At 34.9% G+C, this 27,678-nt stretch overlaps 1 protein-coding gene across 1 annotated transcript; it reads right to left on the bottom strand.

The window, feature by feature from the left end:
- Positions 1-19,499: 19,499 nt before the first annotated feature.
- Positions 19,500-24,910, bottom strand: LOC139870425 (replication factor A protein 1-like). The gene is made up of 12 exons (XM_071858236.1): positions 24,737-24,910; positions 24,554-24,556; positions 23,344-23,620; positions 23,171-23,258; positions 22,976-23,075; positions 22,783-22,922; positions 22,579-22,696; positions 22,313-22,476; positions 22,071-22,197; positions 19,911-20,053; positions 19,728-19,807; positions 19,500-19,621 (listed from the first exon to the last, which is right to left on the bottom strand). Exons 1-12 carry the CDS (start codon positions 24,908-24,910, stop codon positions 19,500-19,502), a joined length of 1,536 nt encoding a protein of 511 aa, XP_071714337.1.
- Positions 24,911-27,678: the final 2,768 nt, after the last annotated feature.

Below are 27,678 nucleotides of genomic sequence, written 5' to 3'. Positions count from 1 at the left end.
AATAAAGTGATAAATTAATAATAATAATAATAATAATAATAATAATAATAATAATAATAATAATAATAATAATAATAATAATAATAATAATAATAATAATAATAATAATAATAATAATAATAATAATAATAATAAATAAATAGTAATAATAATAGTAATAATAATAATAATGATTACTACCTTAAAGGCTCAAAAAGATAACAAATCGCCCAAGCCGGGACTCGAACTCGAGACTTCTCGTTACACACAAACCCCTCCTAACCACCATCTGCTCTGCCAGTTTCTTTCAGAAATAACCCGCGCTGTTAATTATATAATTTATACTAAACCGTTATCGTCTTAATCATCCTTTATCGTCACCTAACTCCATCATTTAACTCTTAACATAATCATCTTCCTAATTAATATGATCCTAACATTATCCAACCTCATCTAATCATCACACTTGTTTCATCATTTATCATTATTTCACCATCATCATCTTCGAAATCATCTTATCATTTGATCATCATATCTTGTATCTCGTCATCATCATGCTCATAACACTATAATCATAATCGTAACATCACCAAATTCTTATTGTGCATCATCATAAAATACGCAACCTTTTATCTTCATTATTTATTTGAAATTTCGGCCCACTAGTATCACAAACTTAACAGCCCAATATAATTAAAATGTTTGGCCCCAACTAATTAACTAAGTAAGATGTCCATAGCAAAACGAATATTATGGCCCAAGTCAGTGATTTCGTAAGAAGCTGTAAAAGGAACTCGATGGCTTTGGATTCTGATTTACGGCCCTATCCCTAACTCCATGTCACCTCCCATTAACAATATTATATTAGATAGATACCAACTAGTAAAGAGAGGACAAACACTCACTGTCGCAATATTCATGCTTTATATTTCGATGATGTTTTGTTGAATAAATCAGCGAAGGAAAAAAATTACAAGTGGGTTTGTGTTTAAATTATTTTAATACCTGCTGCATAAAATAATACTTGTTATAGTTGGGGTTTTGAATAAGCAAGAAAGTCTTCTTTCTACCTAATCTCTTTATCATCTACTATGTATCAACTTTATCGTGTAATATCACCATCAAACGTCACCTTCGTTGTAATAACAGGAATAGAAATGGGAGTCGCAGCAGTTGTAGAAACGAATAGCAATGGTTGCAGCAGCCTGTGTTCGTCTGACAGAAAGCAGAGAATGAATATAGGTGGTTTACGTGATCGTTTGAACAGTTAGGGTAGGGATGTTTATGGCGGTCTCGGTGGTGGATGGAATTGATGAATAAGAAAGCAGTTACAACTCAAGTTGCAGATGGTTAATATGGTTTGATGGTTATTGTGGTCATGGTTCAGCAGCCAAAAATGTACGAATTAGTTAACAAATTCACAGCGTATTGATGGTGACAAGATGATGGTAATAGTGTCGTGGGTGTGGGGTTGTTTCCAACTGAAAACAAAAACAAGGCGTAGTGGTTGCAATATTTAATTGGGTTTGGATGGTGATCGTGTTTAGTGGTTTGAGGTGATCGAGTAAAAAGTATAGTACAAGTATTGGTGGTGATGGCGGGTAATGGTTGCAAGTGGTGGTTCATGGTGGTTGTAAGGTGGTGACGGTTGAGAGGGAAGATGGAGTATAGCAGTTCAATATTCGAAGTTGGTGTTTGCAACGATTTATAACATAGAAGGGAGAGTGCGAGATACTGAAAGAGATGATGTTCGATTTTATACAGATTTGCAGTCGACCAATTGTACAAATCAAAAACAGTAAATGAAAAAATAAAAATAAAGAATAAAGGTGATTATGAGTTCTAACTAATTTTGGACGTTTTCCCCATGATTAGATCATGATGGGTACTAACTTTGAAATTTAAATAAAGGGTGATGGATACAAGAAATAGATTGGAACGTGTTTTCTTGGTTTTTAGTTTATAAAATAAATATTAATAATTAATAAATGTATTATTAATAATAATAATTAAATAGTATTGTTATCAAAAATCATAACATTGATAATTTTAATAAGTTTACTAATCATAATAAAACAATAACAATAGTATGTTTATTAATACTTATAATAATACTACTTATAATAATATTAATGATAATTAGTAATATTAGTAGTTTTGACAATATATCTACTTATATCAAATTTCATATATTTATATAGATATCTATTTTTATGTTAGTCATAATATTATTAACAGTACAATTATTAATGATGTCATTAGTAATAATTATGAAAGTAACAATCATAATATTAATATAATCTTTATACTTTAACTTATGATTACATATAATATGTAATAACTTTTATTGGATACTTATTATTTATAAATTTTATGTATTGTAATGTTCATATATTATTGATTATGCATAATATTCATATATATATATATATATATATATATATATATATATATATATATATATATACACACACACACACACCCATGTAATTATAAATAATTATTCGTGAATCGTCGAGAGCAGTCAAAGGTGAACGGAATCCATGTAAGTAGTTCAAAGGTCAAATGTATGCATGTACACCGTTCAATGTTTATGAGACTTCAACAATTACAATCTTTGCTTATCGTGTCGAATTCATATAAAGATTAAGTTTAATTTTAGTCGGAAATTCTCGGGTCGTCACAGTACCTACCCGTTAAAGAAATTTCGTCCCGAAATTTGAGTGAGGTGGTTATGGTTAACAATAAATATATTTTCATGACACATACGAGCTGAGATTTAGAGTTTCATCAGCATTGATAAATGTAGATAAAACAATTCGATTATTCGAAGAGTACGAATGAAGCTATCACTAAATAGTAATATGAGAAAGATATGTTTCATCATAACTTTTGACCAGTCATGGTTGAATTTAGAAAAATAAGGTTCGTCTTTACTTTTGACGTTGTCTCGGTTGAATTCTAGAATCCAAGGGATTTAAAATAAAATCTTGGAAATCTATAAGATCTGATTCTTCGGGATTTATAGAAATTGTGATTTTCTTTAATTAAATGCGGTCATCTGTCTTGATTGCACTGTCTGATATTTCTATTATAAATTAAACTCTTCCGTTCCATTATTTTCACCATTCCTATACTTTCTTCCTCTATTCCTACTTCCAAAATATTGTGGAAATGCTCCATCCAGTTCTGATTCTTGATATTTTTCTAACTATCGCATCTGTCATTCTTCTTTTCCATTTATCGCCGGAGGAATCTATTCACTTTTACTATTACCTTGGGGTTATTGTGTTTATCATCCTCCCGTGTCTTTATATTGCTCTTTGTATTAATGTACACGGTTTGTGATTTCTGTGTTGTTGTTGGGTTTTATGTCTTCCCTTATGTTTCGGAGCTCTTTACCTTTTTCTTCTCTTCTCGATCTCTAGTAAAGCGAGTAACAGTCCAGAATTCGTAAGTATGGAGTTTCGAATGAACTTAATGTTATAATAAAAAAAAATGTAATAGCACGATTTGATTTGTCAAATTACCAGAATTACTGAGAACGGAACTATTAAGAATATAATTTCTTGATACGTTCAGAGATTAAACAGAATGAAAGAGTTGTGTAACATGACACATGATGATGGTATGATCTACTTTGAATCATCATCACGTTTCATTAGAAACTCAGCATGACTTACTGTAATATAACCACGTTGGCCAAGCGCCATTATATTATACTAACTCATGCTTCAATTCCCTACACTTCTTCAGAAATCATTCATAATTTAAACTCAAATTTCAAAGAACTTTAGAAACTAAAATAGTTTCTTTTGTGATGTAAAACGGATAGCACGAAGAGATAAATAATTTCGGACAAGAATATTTATGAAAATATTCTCAGAAATATCGAAGATATTTATGATGATATTTTGGAATTTCTAAGATATAAGGTTGATGAAGAAAATCCTTTCGCAAGGATTTAGAATAAATAAGGAGCAAGATATTCGCTAAAGAGTTCATCAGATACAGAATCATCTGGATTCATTAAATACATGTTTAGTCCTGGTGTTTTGTCCACAGCCTCCTTCATAGTTTTGCATTAATCTGCTTTCCAGTATCAATTTTCTATTGAGTGTTTCCAACACTCTATTCTTTATCATCAAACTTTTGGCCATTAATACCATCTACAGTTTTGCTGCTTCATCAGCATTCAAAGTTATCATAACTAAATCATTGGTTATCAATCCGAGGTGTTTCAAGAATTTCAAAGGATTTGAACGTAGATTGTAATCGTCAAGATACAAAAGATTGTTTAAAATGAAATCAAGCTGTAAACTTATATATTAAGTTATAATAAGGCTAGTCCGAATGAAAGTCGAAGTTGATTTGCTGGAGCTGTGACAAAATTGGCTAATTTTGGAAAGGTATTGTAAAGTTATTTTCGGTAATAACACGCCAATAGATCTGGCACAGTTTTGAATTCAAAGTATGGCTTTGAAAGATGTAGGAATCTAAAAGTGATGTCTTCTGTTAAATCTTGACTTGGATTTTGAGCGGTCAAAATCCGAATATGAAATTAAATTTGAATGAAAATGGTTATTCTTTGATGAACGGATATGTATATCTGTGGTTTTAAGTAGGATAGTAAATGATTGTTGAATCGAATTTGAAGAATGTACAGTGTAACCTATTAATGTGAAATCTACATATTCCTCAGGTATTACCTACCCGTTAAAATATTTTCACCATTAACAGTTTGTACAAAATATAATTTTTTTTTTAATTTACAATCTTTATGAAAACATATATACATATATATTTTCTTCGGATGTAATCATGGATTTAATGAGTTAATAAGATATTAATCTCATTTTCTTTTCGGATTGAGCTAAAATAAGTAATCTCTAAAACTATTAGGAACCACATATTCTTCGCAGAATATTTCTTCAATGAAGTTATGGATCAATACTTCATCGTTCATTGTTGTTGGTACTCCTTGGTATCTATGGTGCGTATGATGTTGATGTTCGAGGTATAGATTGTGATGTCGAGACGTGTGATGCGGATGTTGTTGTTGGTGGTAATGGTACTGTTGATGCTGGTGACGTTGCTGAAGCTGGTACGTTTTGCACCATATTTTCCAAAGCTACAACTCGGGCGCGAAGCTCGTTGATTTATTACTCTGGGATGATTGTCGGTAGGAATGAGCGAGTGAATAAGGTTTTGAATTTGAGATAGTATATAATCATGACGAGATATTCGGGATATAAGGGAGAAAATGGTATTACGAACAGGTTCGCCGGTAAGTGCTTCAGGTTCTTCGCCAAGAGATGAATTCGAATGATGGAAAGGATCACCTTCTTCTTGTCCCCAATGATTTAGTATACTACAAACCCATCAGATGAATTGATGATGACTGATTGGCTGATCCATTCCGGTAACACTGCTTTCAGAGCTCGAGTCGAAATCCATATCGGAATAGTTGTCGGAATCTAAGGAATTTGAACTAGTTGCGAGTTCCGTCTTGTACGGTTAGATAAAGGGTTTTCGATATGTAATGAATTTCGGATATCGGATGATATGCTAATTACATAGAATACCTAAATATAGTACAGAAGATCTCGTAGATTACGGAGGAAATCAAGGAAACGTGTCAGACAAGGTTTGATGTGATGGGATATGAATTTGTCTGTACACCATCCATGCAATAATTGCAATAAGACGTATCGAGACTGAAAATGATAGGTAGATATTTTTCGACAAAAGGTGGTAAGCAAAACTTTTGACATGCAGACCAGGTTCAAGTCCAGACTTATTAATATAACCTAACTACTACCAGGTCGAAGTCCAGACTCGTTAATGCATCCTAACAACTCCTAGTTAGACACACTAATGCAAGACCTGGTTCGCTACGACCACCGCTCTGATACCACCTGTAACGACCCGTCCTTATCCACCTGGACGAAGTCATCAACATTTGGTCCCATTGCGATGATCGACTCCAAGTAATGTCCTTAAATTGAGCAAATGCACAGCGGAAGACTTAATTCGTACCTGAGAATAAACATGCTTTAAAGTGTCAACCAAAAGGTTGGTGAGTTCATAGGTTTATCATAACAATCATTTCAATATTTTAATAGACCACAAGATTTCATAATCATAAACATAATACACTCGCAAGTGTATGTAAAGCATTCTAAGTGGTTGAGCACTTGGTAACCATACTTAACATTTAATCACGTCGCATATTCCCTTTATTATGAAATCTCACTACACCATACCGAGTGTAGTCACCAAAACAAAGTATTGTGCAACTGTTGAATACTGGTCGTCCAGTCCGGTTGGGGTTGTCAGGCCCGATAGATCTATCAACAGGATTCGCGTTTACAATACCCATGTAAATATTAGTTACCAAGCTACAGGGAAGTATGCCAGTGGTACAACTCAACGTAGAACGTATTTTAAGTACTTGTGTCTATTTCGTAAAGCATTTATAAAAGCAGCGCATGTATTCTCAGCCCAAAAATATATATTGCAAAAGCAATTAAAAAGGGAGCAAATGAAACTCACAATACTGTATTTTGTAGTAAAAATACATATGAAGACATTGAACTAGTGCAGGGTTGGCCTCGGATTCACGAACCTATATCATTAATGTATATTAACACACATATTTGTAATCGAACAAAATTACATATTATTAGTGATATAATTGTTATTTTAATGTTTCATTAATAATCTCATTACATATACTTATATTTTTATATACTTTAACTTACTAATTAATATTTATTATAAAAATATTAGTATAGTTATGTGTTATGTCATAAATATGTTTTAATATAGAAAATATTTATCTGATATACTAATAATAAAAATGATAAAAATGTTATATGGTAATTTAATGATAATAATAATAATAAAGTGATAAATTAATAATAATAATAATAATAATAATAATAATAATAATAATAATAATAATAATAATAATAATAATAATAATAATAATAATAATAATAAATAGTAATAATAATAGTAATAATAATAATAATGATTACTACCTTAAAGGCTCAAAAAGATAACAAATCGCCCAAGCCGGGACTCGAACTCGAGACTTCTCGTTACACACAAACCCCTCCTAACCACCATCTGCTCTGCCAGTTTCTTTCTGAAATAACCCGCGCTGTTAATTATATAATTTATACTAAACCGTTATCGTCTTAATCATCCTTTATCGTCACCTAACTCCATCATTTAACTCTTAACATAATCATCTTCCTAATTAATATGATCCTAACATTATCCAACCTCATCTAATCATCACACTTGTTTCATCATTTAGCATTATTTCACCATCATCATCTTCGAAATCATCTTATCATTTGATCATCATATCTTGAATCTCGTCATCATCATGCTCATAACACTATAATCATAATCGTAACATCACCAAATTCTTATTGTGCATCATCATAAAATACGCAACCTTTTATCTTCATTATTTATTTGAAATTTCGGCCCACTAGTATCACAAACTTAACAGCCCAATATAATTAAAATGTTTGGCCCCAACTAATTAACTAAGTAAGATGTCCATAGCAAAACGAATATTATGGCCCAAGTCAGTGATTTCGTAAGAAGCTGTAAAAGGAACTCGATGGCTTTGGATTCTGATTTACGGCCCTATCCCTAACTCCATGTCACCTCCCATTAACAATATTATATTAGATAGATACCAACTAGTAAAGAGAGGACAAACACTCACTGTCGCAATATTCATGCTTTATATTTCGATGATGTTTTGTTGAATAAATCAGCGAAGGAAAAAAATTACAAGTGGGTTTGTGTTTAAATTATTTTAATACCTGCTGCATAAAATAATACTTGTTATAGTTGGGGTTTTGAATAAGCAAGAAAGTCTTCTTTCTACCTAATCTCTTTATCATCTACTATGTATCAACTTTATCGTGTAATATCACCATCAAACGTCACCTTCGTTGTAATAACAGGAATAGAAATGGGAGTCGCAGCAGTTGTAGCAACGAATAGCAATAGTTGCAGCAGCCTGTGTTCTTCGGACAGAAAGCAGAGAACGAATATAGGTGGTTTACGTGATCGTTTGAACAGTTAGGGTAGGGATGTTTATGGCGGTCTCGGTGGTGGATGGAATTGATGAATAAGAAAGCAGTTACAACTCAAGTTGCAGATGGTTAATATGGTTTGATGGTTATTGTGGTCATGGTTCAGCAGCCAAAAATGTACGAATTAGTTAACAAATTCACAGCGTATTGATGGTGAAAAGATGATGGTAATAGTGTCGTGGGTGTGGGGTTGTTTCCAACTGAAAACAAAAACAAGGCGTAGTGGTTGCAATATTTAATTGGGTTTGGATGGTGATCGTGTTTAGTGGTTTGAGGTGATCGAGTAAAAAGTATAGTACAAGTATTGGTGGTGATGGCGGGTAATGGTTGCAAGTGGTGGTTCATGGTGGTTGTAAGGTGGTGACGGTTGAGAGGGAAGATGGAGTATAGCAGTTCAATATTCGAAGTTGGTGTTTGCAACAATTTATAACATAGAAGGGAGAGTGCGAGATACTGAAAGAGATGATGTTCGATTTTATACAGATTTGCAGTCGACCAATTGTACAAATCAAAAACAGTAAATGAAAAAATAAAAATAAAGAATAAAGGTGATTATGAGTTCTAACTAATTTTGGACGTTTTCCCCATGATTAGATCATGATTGGTACTAACTTTGAAATTTAAATAAAGGGTGATGGATACAATAAATAGATTGGAACGTGTTTTCTTGGTTTTTAGTTTATAAAATAAATATTAATAATTAATAAATGTATTATTAATAATAATAATTAAATAGTATTGTTATCAAAAATCATAACATTGATAATTTTAATAAGTTTACTAATCATAATAAAACAATAACAATAGTATGTTTATTAATACTTATAATAATACTACTTATAATAATATTAATGATAATTAGTAATATTAGTAGTTTTGACAATATATCTACTTATATCAAATTTCATATATTTATATAGATATCTATTTTTATGTTAGTCATAATATTATTAACAGTACAATTATTAATGATGTCATTAGTAATAATTATGAAAGTAACAATCATAATATTAATATAATCTTTATACTTTAACTTATGATTACATATAATATGTAATAACTTTTATTGGATACTTATTATTTATAAATTTTATGTATTGTAATGTTCATATATTATTGAGTATGCATAATATTCATATATATATATATATATATATATATATATATATATATATATATATATATATATATATATATATATATATATATACATACACACACACACCCCCATGTAATTATAAATAATTATTCGTGAATCGTCGAGAGCAGTCAAAGGTGAACGGAATCCATGTAAGTAGTTCAAAGGTCAAATGTATGCATGTACACCGTTCAATGTTTATGAGACTTCAACAATTACAATCTTTGCTTATCGTGTCGAATTCATATAAAGATTAAGTTTAATTTTAGTCGGAAATTCTCGTGTCGTCACATTTAACCCCAAACACCATGCTCGTAGTGTCGTTTGGTATTTAAACTTTTTGCGGTCGAAACTCACGTTATGTATTAAACTCGTAATTCGGGCTGATGTGGGCCCCGCTTTGTAAAACTTATTTTATGTTTGAATCGTGTTAGTTTTACATATTGGAATATGTTGTTAAAAGCATTTCGTCTAAATATGTCGGAAAGTGGACGATCTTTTTCGCAAAAAAAGAAAAGTTGGACAGGCCGTTTTGGCGCGCCGCGCAGGTCAGTGGCGCGCCGCGCCACTATGCTGTACAAAAATATATTTTTTTATTTGCATATTTTGATTGCATATGGGTTGGGTTGTTACAAGTGGTATCAGAGTATGGTCTAAGGGATTTAGGTGACTTGAGATAGGTGCCTAGACTTAGACTTTTTGTATGCACGTTATGCGGGACTTGTAGGACTTTGGGTCGGATTGGGTTTTGGTTAGTGCATAGGTTTATGTGAACTAATCATGCACTATTGTTTTTTGTGGTATTTGAAATCGTCAAGCGAGATAGACGTTGTACTAGTGAGTTAATGCGATGTGCTCGCGTAGTAATGACTAGCTACCATTATTACAGGTGCAAATCGTGTCAAACAAGCGATGTACGACGATTGTTGAGCAAGATGGGGCGGAGAGGTGTATATGTATATACATATGTGTTACGTCCTTTCGTTTCATTGTTTAATCTTTTCCGTTTTATAGAATGAAGATGAGAAATGGACACGACACCAATGATGGAAGTACGAGTGAGGACGTTGAGTTCACGGCCAAAGTTGAGGCCATCTTTAAACGTTAAAAGGCGGAGTTAGTTGAGGATGTTAAGAAAATGTTTCTAGATACGATTGACGAACAACTAGTCAATGTAGTAAAGGAGCAAGTTAAGGCCGTTCTTCAAGAAGATAATGTGGGAAGACGGGATTTTTTCTATAAGAACTTCAAGGATTCTCAACCTCCCACTTTTGAAGGTGAACGAGACCCTCTAAAGAGTGCCTGTTGGATCTCCGATATGGAGGGGGCCTTCCGTACTTGTGAATGTCCTTCCGATAAGAAGACGAGATATGGTTGTAGCATGTTAAGAGGTGATGCCAAATTGTGGTGGGACGTGAAGATCCGACTTTATGGCAAAGAACAATGCATGGAATTCACTTGAGATGAATTCAAGAAGGAGTTTTTCGACGAATATCGAACTTCAGCCGATCTTACGAGGCTTAAGGACGAGTTACATTCCTTGAGGCAAGGGTCGATGGATTTGAACACTCTCAAATCCGTTTTCTTGTCAAAGACCCAATTTTTCCCGGAGTATGTCGGGAATGATAAAATGTTGAAAGAAGATTTTTACCGAATCTTGAACGATAACTATCAAGAAAAGATTAGTGTTAATGTGGTAAAAAGCTTTGATGAATTGTTCAACATGGCAAAGGGTTTTGAGGCGCTCGTTTTGAGAAAGAGTGGTTTTACCTTCGGCAAAAGAAAGTTTGAGGGTTCGAGCCATTCGAACTTTTCAAACAAGAATAGCAAGAAGGGCTCCGAAAGTGTTAATAGCGTGAAGAAGGGTGGATCCGGTGGTCATGTGGTCACTTGCTATATTTGTGGGCAAAAAGGACACATGGCTCGTGATTGTCCAAATGCGTCGAACAAAGTTACATGTTACAATTGTGGTAAAGAAGGGCACAAAAGGCCCGAGTGTCCCGGTTTGAATACCGATCATGTTAAACGGTTGGAGAAAAAGGCGGGCACGACTAGGGGTCGCAACTATTTGATGATGAATGAGGAGGCCAAGCAATCCAACGAAGTAGTTTCAGGTACTTTCATGGTTAACTCTAATTCGGCACGGATACTTTTTGATAATGGTGCTAATTTGTCGTTTGTGTCTCCAAGATTTGTGCCTAAGTTAAATAAACCGCTAGTTAAGTTAAGTCGTCTGGTAGAAGTTGAAATAGCGGATGGCAAGATGGCGCTAGTGGTTGATGTGTGTAAAAATTGTAATGTTGTGTTTGGTGCCGAAAGTTTTAAAATCGATCTCATTCCGATGACTTTGGGTGATTTTGATATCGTTGTTGGTATGGATTGGCTCGATCATAATAGAGCCGATATTGCATGCCATGATAAGTTTATTTGGGTAAAGACCCCAAGTGGGGGAGAGTTAATTATTCATGGCGATAAGCGGAGAAGACTTGTGCCGATATGTACTTTTGCACGGGCACGTCGTTTCCTTGTTAGTGGTGGCATGGCTTTTCTTGCCCATGTTGTTGATACTCGTGATGAGCCACCACCCATTCGTGAAATTCCGATGGTTAGTGAATTCGAAGACGTTTTTCCGGACGAGTTACCGGGTGTTCTGGCGGAAAGACAAGTTGAATTTCGCATTGAGTTGGTTCCGGGAGCTACTCCCATTGCTAAAACTCCTTATCGTTTAGCGCCGACGGAAATGCAAGAGTTGTTAAATCAAACCCAAGAGTTACTTGAAAAGGGTTTTATTCGACCGAGTGCTTCGCCATGGGGCGCTTCGGTTTTATTCGTAAAGAAGAAGGATGGTAGCATGCGGATGTGCATCGATTATCGGGAGTTGAACAAAGTGACGATCAAGAATCGTTATCCTTTGCCTAGGATTGACGATTTGTTTGGCCAACTCCAAGGTGCAACGTATTTCTCCAAAATCGACCTACGGTCTGGCTATCACCAAATGCGGGTCCGTGAGGAAGATATCGAGAAAACGGCATTTCGAACGCGTTATGGGCATTTTGAATTCGTAGTTATGCCTTTTGGTCTTACGAATGCACCGGTGGCATTCATGGATCTTATGAACCGAGTATGCCAACCTATGTTGGACAAGTCGGTGATTGTGTTCATTGACGACATACTAGTCTACTCGAAAAGTATGAACAAACATGAACGTCATTTGCGTGAAGTATTGTAGATGTTACGAAAGGAGAAGTTGTATGCTAAGTTCTCTAAATGTGAATTTTGGCTAAGGGAGGTTCAATTCCTTGGCCACATTGTGAACAAAGACGGTATTCAAGTAGATCCGGAGAAGATAGAGACGGTGAAGAGTTGGAGACAACCGACTACGCCTACGGAGGTCCGAAGTTTTCTCGGATTGGCCGGTTATTATCGTCGGTTTATCCAAGACTTTTCTAAGATCGCTTCTTCATTGATGAAGTTGACAAGGAAGAACACGAGATTTAATTGGGAGAACGAGCAAGAAATTGCTTTTCAGTTGCTAAAAGAGAAGTTGTGTCAACCTCCGGTGTTAGTGTTGCCGGAAGGAGTCGAAGACATGACGGTTTATTATGATGCTTCGTTAAATGGGCTCGGGTGTGTTCTAATGCAAAGAGGTAAAGTCATCGCTTATGCCTCTCGACAACTAAAGGAACACGAAACGAGATATTCGACTCATGATCTTGAGTTGGCGGCAGTTGTGCATGCGTTGAAAATTTGGCACCATTACTTGTATGGTATCAAGAGTACGATTTATTCGGATCATAAGAGTTTGAAACACCTCTTCAATCAACGAGATTTGAATTATCGCCAACGTAGGTGGATGGATGTGGTAAAAGATTATGATTGTGAAATACTTTATCATCCGGGCAAGGCGAATGTGGTCGCGGATGCGTTAAGTCGAAAGAGTCACCACCCGGCGTTACGATTGGGATTGTTACGTATGATTATTACTAACGAGTTTCTTGAAAAACTTGGTGTGACTCAAATAGAGGCTTACGTTCACAACAAGCATGCGGAACGAATTGTGGGGCAATCCGAATTCATAACTATGGGTTCGCGTGGTTTGTTGTCTTTTCAAGGAAGGGTGTGGGTGCCTAAGATGGGTGATTACTGGCGGGTGCTACTTGATGAAGCACATAAGTCAAAGTATTCCATTCATCCGGGAGCGACGAAAATGTATCATGATTTGAGGAAGGATTATTGGTGGCCGGGCATGAAATGTGATGTTGTGAAGTATGTTGAGCAATGCGTCACGTGTTTGCAAGTTAAAGCCGAACACCAAAAGCCGTATGGTACGTTACAACCGTTAGAAATTCCTAAATGGAAATGGGAGCACATTCCCATGGATTTCATTACAAAGTTGCCTAAAACGGCGAGAACCCAATTTGATTCGATTTGGGTGATAGTTGATAGGTTAACGAAAAGTGCTTTGTTTCTTCCCATTAACAAAGCAATATTGTCGGAGGCCTTGGCTAAGTTGTTTATCAAGGAGGTGGTCTCGCGACATGGGGTTCCTATATCTATTATTTCGAATCGAGATACCCGTTTCACATCTCGGTTTTGGGAAAAGTTTCACGAAGATATGGGTACACAATTAAAATTGAGCACGGCGTATCATCCTCAAACGGACGATCAAACCGAACATACGAATCAAACATTGGAGGATATGTTACGGGCGAGTATTATTAATTTTGGTGGTAGTTGGGATGAGTATTTGCCTTTGGTGGAATTCTCGTACAATAATAGTTATCATACTAGTATAGGGATGCCACCATATGAGATGCTTTATGGGCGTAGCTGTCGAACTCCAATTTGTTGGGGTGAAGTGGGTCAGAGGGAAATCGGGAGTACCGATTTGGTTTTGGAGACGAATAACAAGATTGATATTATTCGGGATCATTTGAAGAAGGCTCAAGATAGACAAAAGTTGTATGCGGCTAAACGTAGACGAATGATCGAATTTCAAGAAGGTGACATGGTGATGCTTAAGGTTTCGCCATGGAAAGGTATTATTCGATTCTGAAAATGGGGAAGTTAGCTCCTCGGTTTATTGGGCCATTTAAAGTTTTAGCCCGTGTTGGTGAAGTCGCGTATCGTTTGGAATTACCCGAAGAGCTTGCGGGGATCCATAATACATTTCATGTTTTCCATCTCCGTAAGTGTCTTGCGGATGATTCCTCTTGGGTGCCATTAGACGAGATTGAGCTAAATAATAAGTTGGAGTATATTGAGGAACCGATTGCCATACTTGATGAGAAGGTCAAAAGGTTGAGACATAAAGAGGTTAGGACTTTTAAAGTCCAATGGCGTCGTAGTAAAGGTTCCGAGTTTAATTGGGAGCCCAAAGAATTTGTGTTGGTTTATCTTCCCTTTTGTCATGCGGCTTTGATCGCGAGGACGCACTCCGATTTAAGTGGGGGAAGGTTGTAAGACCCGATTATTTGTAGTGTACATAAGTGTAATTAAGATACATGAAGTGGGGTTTTGTTTTGTTGTACATATTCAAAAGGGGACAGATTCTGATCTGGGGGTTTTGCGAGCCGCGCAGGGTGTTGGTGTGCCACGCCGATAGTCTGTTACAGATTCCTCTCTTTTAAATTAGATATTTTGAGGGAAAATTGGTAAATTCACTAAAGGGCCGAATTTAAGGCTCTAGATTCAGTTTGGTGAGCCTCATAACACCATTTTCATCTACTTCACCTCTTCCAAATTAATTTAGTGAGAGAAAGGGTTTTCTAGAGTGAGAGAACTCAAATCAAGGAAGAAGAAGCCAATTTCAGGACTAAGTGCAAGCTTTAAAGTTGTTCATCTATCCTCTAGCTACGTTTTGGTTGTAGTGGTATGCTCTAATCTTGATTTCCTTATTTAATTTTGTTAAAGGTTAGGGTTTGGGTTAATGTTGAACTTAAAACCCATTTGTTAGAGATTTGGGGGTTTTGGGTGAATTTGGGTCATGAGACTCAAAGATGACTAACCTAGGGGTTTCAAAGTGTTAATTGATGTCTATGAACTTAAATAGGTTAGTTAATTACTAGCACACGTATATATAAGTAAATGGGTGTTGTGTGGGTTAGTGGATGACCCAAATTGGGTGTGTTGACCTTAAATTGTTCAAATGGGTCAAGATGGACCTAAGTTAGTTAATGTTGGTGAGTAATGCATAAACCTTGGGTTGAAATGTGTTTTAAGACCTAACTTGGCTAATGTTAGGGTTTTGGCGAAAGATGACCCACTCTTAGGGTTAAGTGTCCAAATGGGTCAAAATGACCTAGTAATGGTGAGTGTTATGAGTTTGACCAACTTAAATGAATGATTGATTATATGTACATTGTATAGGTGCGTTACTCTGAAGTTTCAAGCTTGGGTTATTGATTCACCGAAGGCGTCAGGTGAGTGGAATAAGTATATATGTACGTATATGATGTGTTTATTTGTATGAGTGGATATGTGTTGTCCAAGTTAGTGCTATATGTGTTGTACACTAACGATTGTATAAATGGATATGCGTTGTCCAATTTAATGATATATGTGTTGTACACTAACAATTTTGTAAACGGATATGTGTTGTCCAAGGATTAGTGATATATGTGTTGTACACTAACAGTTGTTATGAACGCCAGTGGGAAATTTGAGTACCATTCCTCTTACGATTGGTTAACCATGGATGTGTGAATAGGGTATTAGCATATTTAATTATGGACTATATGCTATTTTTGTCGCTAGCTCATTATGTATTGCGGATATTGGTTTGTGCATGATGGTTGCATAGTTGTTGAATTGCTAGCTTAAATCTGGTATTGTGTAAGTGAATACAAGTAGATAGATTATATATGTGTATGTATAATTATTGCATTCACTAAGCTTTGCTTACCCTCTCGTTGTTTATCTTTTTTATAGGCTCCGGCGTGGATAAGGGTAAGGGTGTTATTTTGGATTAGAGATTCCCGCTTTGTCGTTGGGGGACGCTTTTTGGATGTGTTAGCTTTTGGAGTTTGACCGAGACTTGAGTAGTTTAACCCCAAACACCATGCTCGTAGTATCGTTTGGTATTTACACTTTTTGCGGTCAAAACTCACGTTATGTATTAAACTCGTAATTCGGGCCGATGTGGGCCCCGCTTTGTAAAACTTATTTTATGTTTGAATCGTGTTAGTTTTACATATTGGAATATGTTGTTAAAAGCGTTTCGTCTAAATATGTCGGGAAGTGGACGATCTTTTTCGCAAAAAAGGAAAAGTTGGACAGGCCGTTTTGGCGCGCCGCGCAGGTCAGTGGCGCGCCGCGCCACTATGCTGTACAATTTATTTTTTTATTTGCATATTTCGATTGCATATGGGTTGGGTTGTTAGAAATGGTAATGAACGCATTGAAAATAGGGTTTCAGAAACTAAATCGGTTTGTAATTTTGATCAAAATATTTTCTCGTTCAAGCTCGAGTTTAGATATCATCGAATTCTATAAGTTTGTAATTCTCAATCTTTAAGGTCAATCTCAAGGATTGAGTAATATCAGGCTTAAATGCTGATTTTTAATCTTTAAAGAGATTATCATTTTTGGGGATCTGATTCATTAGTCTTATAATCTAATTTACACGGTGCCCCCCATTGTACGAGACAGATCCTCTCATAGATAGGAAAAGTTTGACCACTTGGCGAGCCTGTTTGATGCTGAGGTCCGTGGATTTCCTGCTAATTTTAGAGATGACTTTTCTAGATTTTTCGTCAACCTACAGCTGGTCTTGACGACAACTTCCTGACCTAAATCAAGAAGCGCGTGTCTTTTTCTCGGAAGACTTTACTTCCTTTTAAATTCCATTTATATTATAATAAACTGGGTAAAACTGATTAATATCGCCCAAAACAAAAGTATCTTCAATTATTTGTACAAAAATATGTGATATATGTTTTAAATAACTTGGTAAATTTTTCCAACACTTGGCTTTTATTTTTCTTTCTTTGCCTTTTTATTCTCTTCTGTTCCATTTTAAATGACTTCAAGCGTTTTGGGTTGTTTCTCAATTTATGTCCTTTCCGAGGTAATAATAATTTCGGTGTTAACACCTAGTTTTATCGTTCATAAATATGTATAAACATGATTTTGAGTTCATTTAGTTAAAAAATATTTAAAATTTTTACTAGAAGTGGGTAGTCAGTATATAAGACTAGGGCTGTTCTTTATTATCAGAGAACATTAGATTCTAATACAACTACTGCATTACTAGTAAAGTTTAACAGTGGCTATTAAACCAAGTGTATAAGTCAAATTTTTAAAACCGAAAGAATTTAATCCCTTCCCACACTTAAGATCTTGCAATGCCCTCATTTGCAAGAAATCAGTAACAATTTAAATTATTGATGGTGATTAGCGTAGAAAAATGATTAAATTTTACCAAAGTTTTCAAACATATTGTTGTTTGTTTGAATGATAAATGGTGCACATCATTTGTTCATTCCTGTAGTTGTTATATCACATTTATTTTGCATCTTGTCGTCAAAATTAGTTGCTTTTGCTGAACTTAATGCCAGTCTTTGAAAATGCACTGTTTTACCATGTTGTGTACATAAGATAAAATACATACAATACAAATATAAACATGCATGGAATTTTGAAATGGGGCTTAATATCCCACTTTCAAATTACAAAAATTAAATATTAGTACAAAATAATAAAAATGTTAAACATTACATAAAAGTATCAAAATGTTAAATGTTTAACATAAATAGATAAAAATAATAAAAGATAAGAAATCACCAATGGAACACTATCAATTTGGATATGGATTCCAGTTCATATCATCGCTCGGGTTCCATGGTTGGTGATATGTGTCCTGATAGGCTTGATTGGGGTCGTACAGGTTAAAGGGCGGTCGGATGTCAGGCTGATGTGGTGGATAAAAAGCAGGCCGAGTCGGGATGCAGTTATGTGGTACCTGATATGATAGCTGGCTCATGATTTGGTGCTGATGAACTTGCCAGCTATCGTGTTGGCGTCGCCTGGATTGCTCATACTCATCCGCGGCTCTCCACTGCTCATACCGATGATGCCTAGCCTGGTTATTCATTTCCACCTCATCTATATATTGATAAACATCAGTATAACTATCCCTAATGACATCTATAATGTCATCTGCTTCCTCATCTCCTCATCTGAACCCCTCTCTACCTGTGGATGGGTGCTCTGATATAGTATTGGCATATTGTGCCTCCGTTTTAGTACCTTTGCACCTTGATAAACCTGCAAGCCGATTCTTTCGGCTTGTTCCTCAATCACTACCATCGGACCCACATGCTCTTTATGTGATGACCTGGAAATTTCCGATCAAATTTAAACTTAATCTTCATATGATTTCGACACAATAAGCAAAGTCTATAATGTTTAGTCTCGAAAATTTTAAAACTATGTTCATGTATTCAATTATGTTCGACCAGTTTCGGCGATTCAGGAACCAATAATTGTAAATAGATATGTGTGTATATATATATATATATATATATATATATATATATATATATATATATATATATATATATATATATATATAAATGGTAATTGAAAATATAAATTGAAATATTATACGTTATTGCTATTAAAATTTAATTATGTAAAATAAATAAAAATAAGATATTATAATAATTATTATTTAAAATACATCTATATATATATATATATATAAATAAAGTATATTAAAATTAAATATTAAATGATTTTAATACTCATTTGATGTCCCGATTGATATTAAGTAAGTTAAATTCAAACTTATATGATTTTAAAGTAAACGGTAATTCAAAAATGAGTTCTATAAATTTTAGGCTTACTAAAAATGTATTTAGGAACTATTTGTTAAGTTTTAACACTTTTTATATTTTACCCATAAATGAGAGGGACAGTTGATATAATTTTTATTTAACAAATTAAGGATCGAATTTTATACCATAATGACCAAAATAAATAAATATAGTTAATTTAAAAATATGAGATTTTTCCGAACACTTTTATCCGCCACTAATTAACAATGTAGCACGATACACTACCCGGGAAAAACTATCGGCAGCTCCACACACGTTTTAATTTATTATGTTACTGTTGCCCTTGTGACTTATTTGTTGAACATAATATCCACCATCTATCTATCTAACATCTTTATATATATATACATGCACCTACACTTGTATATCATCACACCCACTTCTAATGACCATCAATTTACCAAACACCCATTTCAATCACCACCTTCCACCTTCATTAGGATCACCCACCACCGCCATCATTAAATGCCATAAACCACCATCGTGAATCACCTTCACACCATCATCAAATGAATTCAAAACCCCCTGTTGAAAAATGGCTGTTGTTGTTACGTTTACAAACCGAGAACCTTTCACAATGTTGAGCAACCACCATCTTCTTTCATTGTCTTTCTTTTCTTCTTTTTCTTTCAATCGATAACTAGCCACACTTTTTCTTTTCCTTATTTATCTTTTCGGTTTCTATAACATTGAACACCATAACCTGCGTTTTTATATTCTGTTTCCTGATCATATTCGAAACCAACCCTTCACCAAATATTGCTTTTGTTTCTATTTCATAAACATCATCACCATTATGTATCGCTACATGTTACCGCTACCACAAACCGATCACCACCTCCAATTACTAATACCTGCTGCGGCATACTTAATGTTTCTTCAAGCACCATCACCAAACCATAACCGCCACTACCTCGAACTCCTTTAGACAACCACTTCATCACCATAGACAACCCACCAAACCAAACCACCTCAAGAACACATCATGAACCATGTAATCAATCACCATTGCAACCATCGCTGCTGCCATGATTTTTTTGTTTATGTTCGAGCTACTGCAGCTGAGTTGTTTAAAATTCTATATGAACCAGACCAACACCACCTATATTCCATGCTATTACTTACTTCTGTTATTCACTGCTATTTTTTTTTATTTATCAACAACTACTATTCGCTGATCAATACTCGAAAACCATTAATACTAACTGTTTTCGACCAGATTAGAACCAAACAACAATTTATTCCTTATTACTTTTTGAAGAGGTGATATGCAGCTTTTGACTCAATCATCACCATCAAGTATTGTTATTATTTATGCTCCCCACTTGTCTACTAACAATTATTATGGACCAAGGTGGTTCCTTCAAGTGCACGTGCCAAAACCAAGTATCAATTATGCAAACTTGCCACTTTCTGTGTTCCTTTTTCTTTAAAAACCAAACAGCCACGATTTAATTGTTGGGCTTCTTTAGTTTGTGAATTTGGGCCGTTACTTTTCTGGTTCTAATTGGGCCGAGAGGATCAAGTTAGTTTATTGGGCTTGGAATCGAAATTGTGGATACAATAATGGTGAAGACGATGCTACTGCCCTCTTCTGTTTAAGATCGATGATGATGATATTTAGGCTATGAGAAAATATGTTGATTATGGTGTTTGTTAATAAGAGTTATGATGTATGAAGATGATGAACGAAAAGGGTGATGAAGCTAAGAATATTGATGACGATGAATAGGATAAGTTAGATGATGATGTTAGGGTTGATAGAAAATGATATAAACAAATAATGATGGTAACTAGAATGATTGATGATGATTTACATTTAGGATGATGATGAATGATGTTATGAGGTCTTGATGATGCTATACGATAAAGATTATGTTGCTGCTGCATTTTTTTTTTAGTTTCTGTTGAGAAATCACGAATCAAATAATATATGATGTATGATGGTGATACAAAGATGATGATGTGTTGAAGCAGAAGAAGAACACAGAGAATGATGTTAAAAGAATTTAGGTACTAGATAAATTAGAAATAAAACGATGGAGTAATGGTTAGGAGTGTTTGTGTTAGACTAGAGGTCGCCGGTTCGAGCCTAGATTGTGGCATTATTTTTTTGTAGCATTGTTTTGGAAGGTAGTTCTCATTCTTATTTACTATATTTATTATTATTATTATTATTATTACTAGTACACAATGCCCGTGCATTGCACGTACATGGCTTGGGTTTGTGTACTTTTCGGGTGTTTTGTGGTGGTCGTAACAATAACTTAGTTTATAAAAAAGGCCTGCACTAAAACAAATGGGGGCTTATATTGTAAGGTTTTGAGTGGATGTAGTGAAAGTAAATATCAATATTTAGTCAGATGCCAGTGCAAACGGTACTGTAGGAAACGGTTGATAATTATAATTGCTACAACTATAGTATACATGAATTGTTACAATGTAGTTGATAAAATAGGGGACGGAAATGCGTAATACACCAATTATGTTAAATCATACATGCTGCTGGAAACATTTATTAGCGTAATCTCTGTTGTGGTCCTTTGGTGGTGACTGAAAGTGTAACCTGCAGCAACTGTAAATACTTAGTAACAGCCATGATAGTCGTGCACTGATGGTCTGACAATAGCAATATTAGGCCTTTTGAACATGTTGCTGGAAACAAATATTAGCGTAATCTCTGTTGTGGTTCTTTGGTGGTGACGCTGAAATTGTAACCTGCAGCAACTGTAAATACTTAGTAACAGCCATGAAAGTCGTTGGTGGAGTCTCGGGAATGACCACGTCTGTGTAGACTTTTATGCAATTGAAGCTTTCAAATATACCGTGGTTGTAGTATGAGTGTGCCTTCAACAATAGTACTTGGTTGGTGTGAATGAGGTTGGCCAGCGCATTGGGCAATAAAGTTCTACATGTAGCCTATATACATATATGAAGAGGTGAGTTACGCAGTTTTACTTTGCAAGTGGACACAATGTAGAAACATACCCTAACCTTTTCTAGCTCAAGTAAAAGAGCTGGTGCCGTTGTATTCGTTAATTGCTCCCCCAACTCGTCAAATACAACCACTACAGTCTCACCGGTTGCATCCCTGACATCAAATTCGATCCTGAACCTGTCAAGTTATAATCTTAGGGGTAAGATACAATTCTGCCCGTGGTTAAGTAGTGAAACGTGGGTAAAGCGGGGCTCGAAAACCATTGTTAATAAGGTATTTTCATAGTAAATACCGAGTAATGGGTTCTGGTACGTTATCTTTGCAAGACTCGCAGTAAAAACCTCGATTATTTCTCATCATTCCCTTTTTCGACTTGCAAATGCTGCACGTGGTGTAGTACCAACCATTTTGCAGCCGGATGCCGGCGAGTTCTACTTCAAGCTTGAAAACATCAAGCTGCAAATTTTAGAGTCAATGGGAGTAGTTATAGGTTAGATGGGTTGGTTACTTGATAATACAGAGTGATATAAATAATTGAACAAAGGGACCGGACGTTACAATGTTGTGTTTCCCTTTTTGAACCAGATCCAGAAGCTCAGCCAGGGTTCCTTCTTTTGGCAAGGGGAAATGGCGTACTGGGGAACGACGTTCGCCGTCTTCAGGAAGGTCGATTGTACTGCGCAATTCATGTCATTTTTAAGCTGTTAGCAAACTGATATATATGTTGTAAGGGTGTTTGTATTATATTAGGGGGTGCGGTACCTCATTTTCTCGACAAAGTCATGCAGGGTGGGTATGGTGCTGTCATCAATGATCATGGTTGTTGAGGAGCTTGAAACTGCAAGAACGTCTGCATAGGCACGCGGAAACAGGTTGTTTAGTGGTTGTGCAAACGTAAACACCTAGGTATCCAAAGAGCGTGGGGCTTACCAAAGTAGTTTTTTCGGACGGACACCGATGTTAGAATGATGCACCGCAACGCAGGTGATGCAGGTAGCTTATCGAGCAACGATTGACCCAGACCACCCCAAAGTGTCACAGGGATCTTATGGCCCCTGTAAAAGAAACGTAGTTATAGCTGTAATTAGTTAAGTAATATACAAATGCAGGGTCAAAACATTCCAGAAATGGGGTTAATTGTAGAATCAACCTTTCGTTCGCAAGTTCAAACTCCATTGTTGAGAAACCGTAGCGCTGTGGCTTGACCGAGCCGACGTTCGTAACTCGTCTTACCACATCTACATTATACGTTTACCAGTTAGTGTGTCGGCTAAAGTAAGTTTACGGAGATTAAGTGGTGGATATGGAGAATTTAAATTATACCGATTAAGTATTTGCGCTCTGTCAGGACCAAGTCTTCGATCTCTATGCAATCAAACGGGTGGCGGATATAACCATCCTTCACAGCGATTGCTTGCCTGTCAAAGTAAGTTGAACCTTGCAACTGGATGATGACATTGTTGGCCCTTAGGATACGGTACTCGTCTCGGTTCGCCACCACTTCAAAGTCCTTCAGTAAGTACACAGATCCTTCCTTCAGCCGGGTGATGAAATGGTGGGCGATGTTATGCTTAGCGGTTAGTTGTATCACGTTACCCTGCTGTACATGGTAAATGACAAATTTTCAGACACTACAATTCAGATGCTTAAACAATGTTATACGATACATGTACTTATCTGCAAGTGTGAAATAAAGGACCGCAAAAGGAGGTCTATAAGTTTGTAAAATTAAATAACTAACTTCCATACACATCCATTTGTAGACTAAAGTATCAGTATTCAAATACGTAAACAGCCTAATAGGAAAACTCCATGTATGTGTGAATTCTTAACAAATGACTCCAAAAGGAATTCAATACTTTCTATTTAAATTTAATACTTTAAATAACAGGTTCACCATGGCGTTGTTATGCGCAGCACACATACATATAACCATCATATATAATGGATGCATATACATAAATATATGTTTATACAGAGTAGAGTGTGAATGTATAAGAATGCAATGGCAATGGATTAAACAGGAAAAACCAATAACAATGACAGAGTATTAAGTGGGTGCTACAATTTTCAAAAATCATCTACAAACAAAAAACACAATAGTATACATCATGAGGAGATAGAATATAATATAACTAATCTGGAGCTCCAACATAGATTAAATAAATTAGATAACATGTTTGACATGGCATTGTTACGCATAAGAAGTCAAGAGATACAAACAAACAACAAAATTGACTATTTTAATGACACATGAATGATATGACAAAAGAATCTTGAAAACACATAAGTCACTGATGTGTTGTTATGCAAAGCATACATTCAGAGGGACTACTACTAATATTCAGATACGTAAACATTTACTTCTAAAGGAAAACCAGAAACAACCATCATATATAATGTATGCATATAGATAAATATGTGTTTATACATAGTAGAGTGTGAATGTATAAGAATGAAATGGCAATGGATTAAACAGGAAAAAACCCTAACAATGACACAGTACTAAGTGTGTTGCACAATATTTAAAAACCATCTACAAACAAAAAAGACAATAGTATACATCATGAGCAGATAAGAAGACAAACGATCTACACAACCAACAACATTGACTATTTTAATCACACACGAATGATATCACAAAAAAATCTTGAAAACACATAAGTGTATGATGAGGTGTGAAAAATAATATCAATTTTAAACAATAATGGTATACCTTTTTATCAGATGCGATGAAATCTGAGCTTAAATACTTCCCATATGGTGTGTGGGTATCCCACATTCTGCATATCATTACCTTGACAATAGCTTGCTTTCCAACCTCAAGTTGGTTGAGGTACACGTAACTCATGTTTCCAGCTGCATTGGATGATTGTGAACTTTGGGCCATTGTAATACTTGTTGTTTTTTGAGGAGTGATGCATAACCATAAACCATATACCCACAATATATAGGGGCCTAAAACACTGTAAATTCAATTAATTCATGAAGTTACAAACATGATTAAATGTAACTGAATTTAAATTGTAACTGAATCGTTGTTGAATTTGGTGAAACTCCTTCAGTTCATCCGACTAATCCAATTAAACACAATTAAACACAATTAATAAATGTTGACATAATTTAGGTCTCAATTGAATTCGATTGCAGGTGAACTTAATGTTTTAAAATTCAGATTGATGAAACTAACCGTTTGGTTATGGATGTGCATGTGAAAGGCCATGAATTCCAAACGATGGGAGTTTGTGCGACACCAACGGTGGTGAATCAAAGATCTGATGCTCAGCAGGATCAGAAGGTGTGATTAAACGACCGTCGGTTGGATGCCAGATGTTGCATGTGCGACGTTGTGAGGAAGCGGTGGAGATAAGCCGGATGAAATAAGACACCGGTTGTTTGGTCCGATGTGGTTTTTTAGGTTTACAGATATTATATCGTATGTTTGACAAACTTAAACACCAGGCGCCTTTGTGTGGGGTTTTTTTTTTTTCCTTTCCCAATAAACAACAAAAAATGAACTATAATTAACAGGCGCCTTTGTGTGGGTTTTTTTTTTTCTTTACCAATAAATAGCATGGTTTATTCATGGATGGTTAACAAACTAACCTTAGTCAAGATCATGGGTTATAACCTAATTAATGGATGTAGGAGTCAACTTTTATATGTTTATAGATTATTATTATTATTATTATTATTATTATTATTATTATTATTATTATTATTATTATTATTATTATTAGTACTATTATTATTATTATTACTATTATTATTATTATTATTATTATTATTATTATTATTATTATTATTATTATTATTATTATTGTTGTTGTTGTTGTTATTTGATTATTACAAATATTAAAAATATATCATTAGTTTCATTCATACAATTAATATTATTATCATTATCATTAGTAATATCATTATTTTTACTAACATTATTATTATCACTTTTATCATTATTATTATAAAGAATATCATTATTATTACTAAAAATAATATTATCATAATTAAAATTTTCACAAACAAATGATCATCATATAAGGATATATTTAATATACATAACTTAATTATAGTAATATCTTTAAAATATATGAAATGAATATATTTAAACAAATAATGAAACCTATAAATTTTTAATATAAAAATGATATCACTAATAAATATATATATTTGTTCAATTACAAGTATATGTTTTAATATATATACAAATGATATAGGTTCGTGAATCCGAAGCCCAACCCTGCATTGTTCAGTATCGTCGTATAAATATTTTTACTACAAAATATCGTATAGTGAGTTCATTTGCTCCCTTTTACTCTTTACATTTTTGGGACTGAGAATACATGCGCTATTTTTACAACTGCTTTATTAAATGCTTTTGAAATATATTTTGAACTGCGAATACATGAAATGCTTTTATAAATGTTCGACGAGATAGACACAAGCAAAACATTCCTCGAATGAATTATTATGCAGACAGAAGTTCTGCGGATTATTATTGAATTTTGTGGACATGATAATTGCCACCATTGAATTATGTGGACATGATAATTGCCACCATTGAATTATGTGGACATGATAATTGCCACCATTGAATTATGTGGACATAATAATTGCCACCAATTGATGTGAATGTTATGTATCGAGAGAATGATTTTTATACACAGGTTATATGTATTAGTTTTTGTGCACGAGATAAGTGTACGGTTACTAAGATTTATGAAAAAGGATTTCATACACGAGAAAGGTGTACTGTATTTAAAAGATATCGCATGTACATTACAGGTGGGTATAGGATTCGGGCCCATTTGTACCATGCAGCATTTAAATCTTATGGTTTATCAAAATGATGAATTTTATTGTTTTAAGATAAACCTATGAACTCACCAACCTTTTGGTTAACACTTGAAAGCATGTTTATTCTCAGGTATGAAAGAAATCTTCCGCTGTGCATTTGCTCATTTTAAAGACATTACTTGGAGTCGATCATCACAATGGGACCAAATGTTGATGACTTCGTCCAGATGGATTAGGACGGGGTATGACATGTGGTATCAGAGCGTTGGTCTTAGCGAACCAGGTCTTGCATTAGTGTGTCTAACTGATAGTTGTTTAGATGTATTAGTGGGTCTGGACTTCGACCGTGTCTGCATGTCAAAAGTTTTGCTTATCATTTCGTGTCAAAAATCATCTACTTATCATCTTTAGGAAATTACCTGCTTATCATTCTTAGTCTAGACACTTCTTATTGCATTGATTGCATGAATAGTATAGAGACAAAAATCATATCTTAGCGTATCTGTTACTGTAGACTTTGTCTGACACGTTTTCTTAATTTCCTCCGTAATCTACGGGATCTTCTGTACTATACATAGATATTCTATGTAATTAGAATATCATCCGATATCCGAAAATCATTTCATAAAATCCTTTACCTAACCGTGCAAGATGAATTTCGCAACAGTTCAAGTTCGTCGGATTCCGATAACTATTCCGATATGGATTTTCACTCGAGCTCCGAAAGCAGTGTAACCGGAATGGATCAACCGATTAGCCATCATCTATTCTGGAAGAATTGGAGCTGGGTTCGTAGCCTCCTCAATCATTGGAGACAAGAAGAAGGTGATCCTTTTCATCTACCACATTGCCCTCTTGGCG

This window comes from Rutidosis leptorrhynchoides, chromosome 10, assembly GCF_046630445.1.
Source record: "Rutidosis leptorrhynchoides isolate AG116_Rl617_1_P2 chromosome 10, CSIRO_AGI_Rlap_v1, whole genome shotgun sequence".
Classification (NCBI taxonomy): domain Eukaryota; kingdom Viridiplantae; phylum Streptophyta; class Magnoliopsida; order Asterales; family Asteraceae; genus Rutidosis; species Rutidosis leptorrhynchoides.
Note: the sequence above shows the minus strand (reverse complement) of the source record. Positions and strands in the feature narration are given on the sequence as shown.